General features: G+C 42.5%; 1 protein-coding gene across 2 annotated transcripts in view; it reads right to left on the reverse strand.

Annotated features, from left to right (window-relative positions):
- Positions 1-7,465, reverse strand: part of QRFPR (pyroglutamylated RFamide peptide receptor) — a 41,178-nt gene that overhangs the window by 3,843 nt on the left and 29,870 nt on the right. For both annotated transcript variants that reach the window (XM_019522045.1, XM_019522046.1), the window contains exons 4-5: positions 6,492-6,727; positions 2,641-2,738 (exon numbers count right to left, since the gene is read on the reverse strand). In XM_019522045.1, coding sequence (XP_019377590.1) covers positions 2,641-2,738; positions 6,492-6,727 — 334 coding nt within the window. The remainder of the gene's footprint in view (positions 1-2,640; positions 2,739-6,491; positions 6,728-7,465) is intronic.

Raw genomic sequence — 7,465 nt, forward strand, 5'->3', positions numbered from 1 at the left:
CTCCCCCAATGCCTGCTGATCCCCCCTGACTAGTTTATAACAGGCCACAAGATCCCCCGTGTTATAAATTAGTCAGGGGGGAACAGCAGGCATTGGGGGAGTCACTGTTCCCCCGAGCACTGCCAGGAGTGACCAGGAATAACATGAATCCACACTTCACACAGTAAGAAAACATCAGCCCCATTAGACCCAGAGTCTCCTCCATATCAATCTTGTAATCAGCCTCCACAGACTGGTAGTGAGCCTAATGCCTGCCAGCAGGAGAGCTCAAGACCAGTAGTGAGCCAAGCACCTACTGGCAAAAAGGATTTGCCACTACAGAGCGAAGAGGATGTGCCCCAACGACACCACTATGCCCTTCAGGACAGGAAAAAGGCCTCTACCTAGTTCCTGGTTCCTGAAGTAGAGTTGGTTAGTCATGATTTAAGTAGTTCTCAGTATTTCTTTTTAGGCCATCTTATATGAACTTGACTTACCAGTTATAAGAAACTCTGTAAACCAAACTACGCTTTCGCACCGACAAAGATCATTTAATGAAGATATGTTCTTGTCTTTAGTTAATCAAATTAAAATAGATTTAAATGTCTCTCGTTGTTGGATATGTACTCATGTCCCTATCTATTCTACCAGAGGAATACCCATGATACCAGTACCTTTAAATGCAACTCAGATGTTAGCCCCTTACTATTCAAATTTTCATGGAAATGAAACTTGGCAAAATGTAAGTTGCAACTGGTCTGACTACGTACGATTAGCTTATGCCACCCCTGAAAAGTTCTGTTGGACCTGTAATGGATCTCGTGTTGTAGTAGGAGCCAGTAAGTATGAGGTAGAATTTAAAATAAATGGTGCTGTTTCCTAATGGTTCCTGGATATCTAACTACTCCCCTGCAAGTCAATTTTCAAGCTATTATTTACAATAAATGATGTTCCCACGCTGTAATACAGGTGGATATACTGCACTAGCTGGTCACTATTTTGTGTATAAAGATAAGGCCTATAAAAATCTTCCCTCCAGTTGGAGAAAAAGGTGCTATGTCTCCGCAGCATATCCTGCCTTTACTATTAAATCTCACTTACCTAAAGAAAAAATTCGCAATGTTCCCAAAATTATAGAAAATCAAAGATTTTAGGATATAATGTTCCCCAGCTATGGCATGGGCTTAGCTATGTCTGAAATAAAAAAAGTTGCAGCATCTCTGGAAAAAATTGCTAATGCTACTGCTAATAATTTTGATAAAATAAATACAGAAATGAAAGAAATAAGGCAAATAATATTGCAAAACTGACTTGCGTTAAATTATATACTAGCCAGCAAAGGAGAAGTCTATGGTTTAATAGGTAAAAAATGTTGTACTTATATTCCCGATAATTCAAAAAATCCAGAATTTAAGTAAACATATTCGAAAAAAAGCAGCTAAATTGCATGAGTCAAATAGTTAGAATTTGAATTCTTGGTTTAGCTCTATTTTCAGTTCCTTAGGCTCTACCATCATTCATAGTTTGTTGATATTGTTTGTTGTTTTTATTGGCATATGCCTAGTGTTTATAATAATTCAATGTTGTTTAAGCTGTGCTGCCTAGCAAATGAAGAATAGCCCATCAGCCAGAAATGAAGTATATAATTTGTATGTTAAAATAGCAAAAAGTAAAGAGAAAAAAACCCCTAGAAGTTAAAAAGCTAATGGCTATAAATATCTAACTTGTTGTAAAAAAAAATTAAGGAACGTAGGAGTAAATTTAGTCGGCTTCTGGCCTACTTGACTAGAAAAACAGACAGAGACCAGAAGTGCTAATACTGCTTATTTCAGTTATATGTTTTGAAATAAGAAATTCTGCATGTCTTATTACCCTGTGCACAGATGTCCAATTAAGTAAACTTGTTTTAGTTTCTCCAAGGTCATATTTTTTTTTCTCTATCTGTCTTAAGTATAAAAATGCTTGAAAACTTAGAGAGAAGAAGGATTCCTTTGAAACAGACAAGTGGGTGATTCCCCTTGCTGTATGAAATCCTCCCTGTGATCACAGTATAAAAAAAAGCTGGCTCTGTCAGTTCTAATTCAACCACAACGCGAAGTTTAATTTGTTCCACAAACTAGAGCCCTGGTTGTATTCTTCTGATGCCTAGGAACTCCAACCAGAACTAGGATATCGCTGTGCTAAGTGCTATACAGATACAGAATAGAAAACGGTCCTTTCCTCAAAAAACTTGCAATCCTTGTACTCAGGATTACAAAAACCCTAACAGCCATTTTCCTTCATACATAAGGGGCGGATGAAAAGAGACAATACAATCTGATAAAGACATTGATAGTCTCCATACTTCTTGGGTACAAGATTTATTCCTCTTACTATACCAGACAAGTCTTGTGATATATACATCTATTTTTAGTTAAAGATGCAGGTGTGTTTCTCTATGAATTGGATTGCCCCAGCCCAATCACCTATTGCGCATGTGTACCTCTGAGGTTTATTATCCAAGACCTAAAAACATCCTTATTGACAGACTGTACTTTATATTACATGGTACAGTAGTATACCACAAATACTTCAGAATTAATACAAATGATTCCATTAGTAAAAAGAAACAGAGCTATTCAAAATACCAGCTTCATCTTTTGAAGACTGACAGATACTCACTGTATTCTACCATCATGTGAATCACATGGAAAGGAGCCCAGCAGACAGCAAACAAAACCACCACCACCACCATCATAATGACCGCTCTCTTCTTTTTCCTGAAATTATACACAAATAGTTTGATCTGAATAATTTTGAATGAACTTCTGACTGGTCTATGGGTCAGATTCTTTAATTATCCAAATGGCTAAAAGATGCAGATATGTATTTACTAGGATTTTTTACACATGCTAAACTGCCCAAACTCCTCTTGAAATAAAAACAGTAGTATATATATGTATCTGATGCATAACTTAAAAGCTTTTTCTTAACACTTGTAGTTGTAGTGTGCAATTAGAAAATATAATACACCCCAGGGAATAATGCAATTATGCACCCACGTAATTTTGCACATAAAATGTATAACTGTGCATAATCACATAATATTTCATAATTTCCCAGGGCGCAGCTGGTAAGTGGGAACAGGAGCTCCTGTCTGCAAGAGGGGGGGTAGGCATGGGTGTGTGTGTGGGTTTTCTAGGTGGATGTGGGGTCCCCGCTACACACCCTGCACCCTGTAGTGCATGGCCTCTACCATGGCAGCAGCAGACAGTGGTCCCTCGGGGCACTCCTGGCCAGGGCACAGTCCCTGGTGGCACGTAGCTCCAGCAAATCCTGAGGGCTGCACATAGCTCCTGTCTGTAGTGCTGCGAGCCTCACATGCTGACACAGAGCCAGACTGGTCTGACCTGAAGGCACTTGCGAGCAATCCTGGGCTGGGCCAGCTACATGCAGCCTCTGGGACTTGCCAGAGTCATGCACTGCTGTGGGGCTGCAGCCAGGAGACCCCAGAGTGCCTGGGGGCTGTGCATGGTGGGGACGATATGCGGCAGCAGGGGCTGTTCTGGGGTGGGGTGGACAGGGGCTGTGCACAGAGCGGCATGTGGCAGAAGGAACCACTCCCCTGCCACAAGCCCCACACACTCCCATATCCACACTCACCCACATATCCCCCACACACCCACACCCTCCACACCTTCACAACACCCCCCACACAAGTACCTGCATATTTTTCTAAAGGAGGTTGAAATAGTGTTACATTTAGTTTAATTTGTAAAACAAAAGTAATTATGCATAATTTTGAATTTTTTTGTGCACATAATTCTTGGGTGCACTGATAAAGATTTTCTTGCTTGATACTGATAGCTGATTATTCATCAGGCATATTGACCATGTAGCAAAGCACTAAGACGTGCCTGCTCCTTTAAGGATGAAGCAAGCTGGCCAAGGAGCTTTGCTGGCTAAGCAGAGCACCATAGCTTCAGATTGCTGGGGTAACAGCCTAAGGGGGTAATTGGGGAGCACCTGCCAGCAGCACAGGACCAGAAGGAGGCAGGGTTTGTGGCATATAAGCTCAGGGCTGGGGGATTGCAGTTATTCTCTCTCTGGCAACTGCCAAGGAGCTTCTGCTGGAGGAAACTGCCTGAGACCTGGTGCTGCCTGCTTTACTATCCAAGTACTGGAAGACTCCAGGGAGTCCCGCAGGTACCTAGGGCTAGGGGCATGTTACCCTGAGGGTAGAAGCATGTTCCCATAAAATGGGCATATAGCATTGTTGGCATTTCTAGTGTCTGAATTCTAGACCAGGGACATACACTTTTGTTACTGTTTGCACCAGAGGACTGGGATGAGGCTATATGGGGAAGTTTGGAAGCCCCATTAGGGCCTAGAGAAAGGCACATGATTTGGGTAGAGCCTTCCCTGGGGGTGTGCACAGCAGCAGAGAGACACTCCGCCACCCCCACCTTCCCTGGACGAGCCGCCCACCACTCCATCTCACTCTCTGCCCTGGCCCTGGGGTCCCATTCATTGCCCTGGCTGGGCAGCACCCCCAGCCCAACTCCCTCCCTCATCAGGGGGAACCTTTATCCATGCCCGTTTCCTTCCCCATGCCTCTTCTCCTCAACAGATGTACCTGCAGGGCATTGCTCTCTGCCTGGCTATGTGTGTATGCACAGCTGCACATGTGAACGTGGCATCCAGAAGGCATATTGTATTAATTGGTACATTATCAGCTACACCAGCCAAAATAAGCTAATAATGTTAATTTTCCTTTAATCGGTCCTGATCCGATAAGCCACCGATGTATCAGTGCACCTCTATATAATTCCCTGGGGTGTATCATAACTCTACTATTAGACAAAGTTTTGCAACTCTTTCTTATCATCACTATCCCCTTACATATGTTTTAGTACTGGTTGTCTAAGCAAACTTCTTGAGCTGCTGATTTATTACTATCTTTGGATTCAATATTTCATATGCTACTCCCGTTTGCTATGGACATATTTGGTAGAACCGTGTTTCCCAACCAATGTGCTGCAGCACAGAAGTATGCCATCAGAAATTAAAAGGTGTGCCATGGAACTTTGCCAGGGCAATGAGTTACAACAGGTACAAGAATGGGAAATGCTTTAACAGGCGTGTCGTGGAATTTTTTTTTATTATTGTAAATGTGCTTTGGGGTGGAGAAGGTTTGGAAACACTGTGGTAGAAGGTGCCTCACAACAGAAAACAATTAAACAAACTAGACAAATTAAAGGCAAAGTGCAATGCAGTATTTAAGGCGGTTTAATTGTAACACTAAATAACAAAAAAAATGCAAACAACTAGTTATCAGGTTTTAATTATTCATTTTAATTACATTTCAAACAAAGTTTTCATCTCAATGGTCACAAGAGGCAAAGTGACATGAAGGACATTTAGAAGATCTTTAGAGAGTCCTGTAAGTTAAAACATATCAACTTAATGCCATTTAAAAAAATTTAATATGCTACTCTTATTTCTAAAAGGCTGATTAAAAACCATGGTTATGGCCACAGATTAAATAAAGAACTTCCCTTAACATATTTTTGATTTTACTGATCATAACTGAAGAAGATTCAAAAGGGAACTCCATTTAGTTGGTCCCAGTCTGACTTAGGAAAACATCATACCACGCTCTCTCATACACATGCCCCAGAATATGATACTCACTTTGTTTTTAAAAGACAGAATGAAGAAAAGAAGATCTTTACTTGTAGTAAGTAACTGACAGATCAGCAGCAGAAAGGGAGCCAAGACTACCCACTGTTCTGCTCCCTGTGGATTCCTATAGATCAGGGGTCTTCAATCTTTTTGAGTCAGTGTACCCCTGGTGGCTGGATGCCAAGTGCGGGGTCAGTAGGGGGTGGCGCACGGCCAGACGCCAAGCTGGGGGGGGGGCTAGTGCATGGCCAAATGTGGAGCTGTGGCAGCCACCACATGCAGACTTCCCCTGGCCCCTACATCCGGTGAGTTGGGTGGTGCCTGCATGGGATGCTGCATGGCAGCACTCCATCCCCAGCTGCACGTGTCCCCTAGGGCCTTCTCAAGTACCTCCAGTTGACAACCTCTGCTATAGATCAATGCAGATTTTACTTTTAGTTTCACCAGGTAAGAGGCAGAATCTGGTCTTACTGTATTTCTCCCACTCCAGTTGCCATCCAGCCCATTTTTTGGGAAATGGGTGCATGTTGTATGCAAGAAGACACAATGCTACTTTTCCATTTTCTAAGCTCATGGTCTTTAATCTTCAAAAGCAATGATTTTTTGGGGGTGCCTAACATGGCATTCATTAAAAGGTCAGTTTTGAAAAAACAGAGCCCTTTAACTTGTCTCAAATGGGGCACACAATTATGAAATCACTAATCACTTGTTGCAAGTCTATGCCATACCTCTTTTTATTTCATACCTCAGCCTTGTGGCCTCCGAAGGAAACCATACCTGCCTACTGTTCCTGTAAAAGTTTGCTTTTGAAGGGTGACAGTTTTAACTGGATGTCTTACTCTACAAACCTTAATATTTTAGACATTTCGTTTCCGTGAATGGTTTGAAGAACTGAAGCGTCTCCCACTCGTTTCTTGATCCAGAGTTCATAGCTAATCTTACTGTACAAGAGGAGCATCAGCATCAGTGGAAGGAGAAACAGTATAACAAGAATGAAGGTGGTATATATCTTCTGATGAACAGGGCTGGTCCACTCTTCTAAGCAGCAAACATACTCTTTTTCATATAGGAAATCATATTTAACCTGCAGGAATTTAAGTGAAAATGAGTTCCTGTTACCCTACTTTGGAAGAACTGGCATATTCAAATCCTACTTGCCATTAATATGATCAAAATTCCATTCAGGGATCTTTCAAGTGAGATGATTCTTTTAATTAATTTCTATGTAAAAAGGGTTAGATTCATGCTGGCTGACAGGGAGTGCAGCAGGTGTTTTGACTGGCACCTTTGCACATTGTTTAGGTCAAGGACAGCAATTTTGATTTCTTTAGGAAACAGCTGCCGAGATCATGTGCTGAAACAATGTACTGTCCTAGCCACAACCATATTTGATCAATACCTATAAGACTACTCTGATAGGATAGTGTTGTTCTTAACCAGTGCAACAAACTAAGAGGAGGAGCTGGACAGGGAATTTTCAGGCCAGCTTGCAGAGGCACTAAAAGCAAGGGATGTAGTTGTCATGGGCGATTTTAATTACCTAGATATCTGCTGGGAGGAGCAGTCAGCCGGGACGGACCGCTCCAGGAGGTTTCTGGCTGAGATGCAGGACCTTCACTTGATTCAGGAGGTGCACAGTGCCACCAGAGGAGGTGCCCTGTTGGACCTGGTCCTGGCCGCAGGCGACGACCTGGTAAGGGGCCTCCAAGTTCTTGACCACCTGGGCAATAGTGATCATCGCTTGCTGGAATTCACCATCCAGCGTAGGGTGTCAAGGGCCCGCAGCAAGGCGGTAGCCCTAGACTTCAGGAGGGCCAACTTC

The sequence above is a fragment of the Gavialis gangeticus genome, unplaced genomic scaffold (genome assembly GCF_001723915.1).
Source record: "Gavialis gangeticus isolate Ggan-Ray unplaced genomic scaffold, GavGan_comp1, whole genome shotgun sequence".
NCBI classification, from domain to species: domain Eukaryota; kingdom Metazoa; phylum Chordata; order Crocodylia; family Gavialidae; genus Gavialis; species Gavialis gangeticus.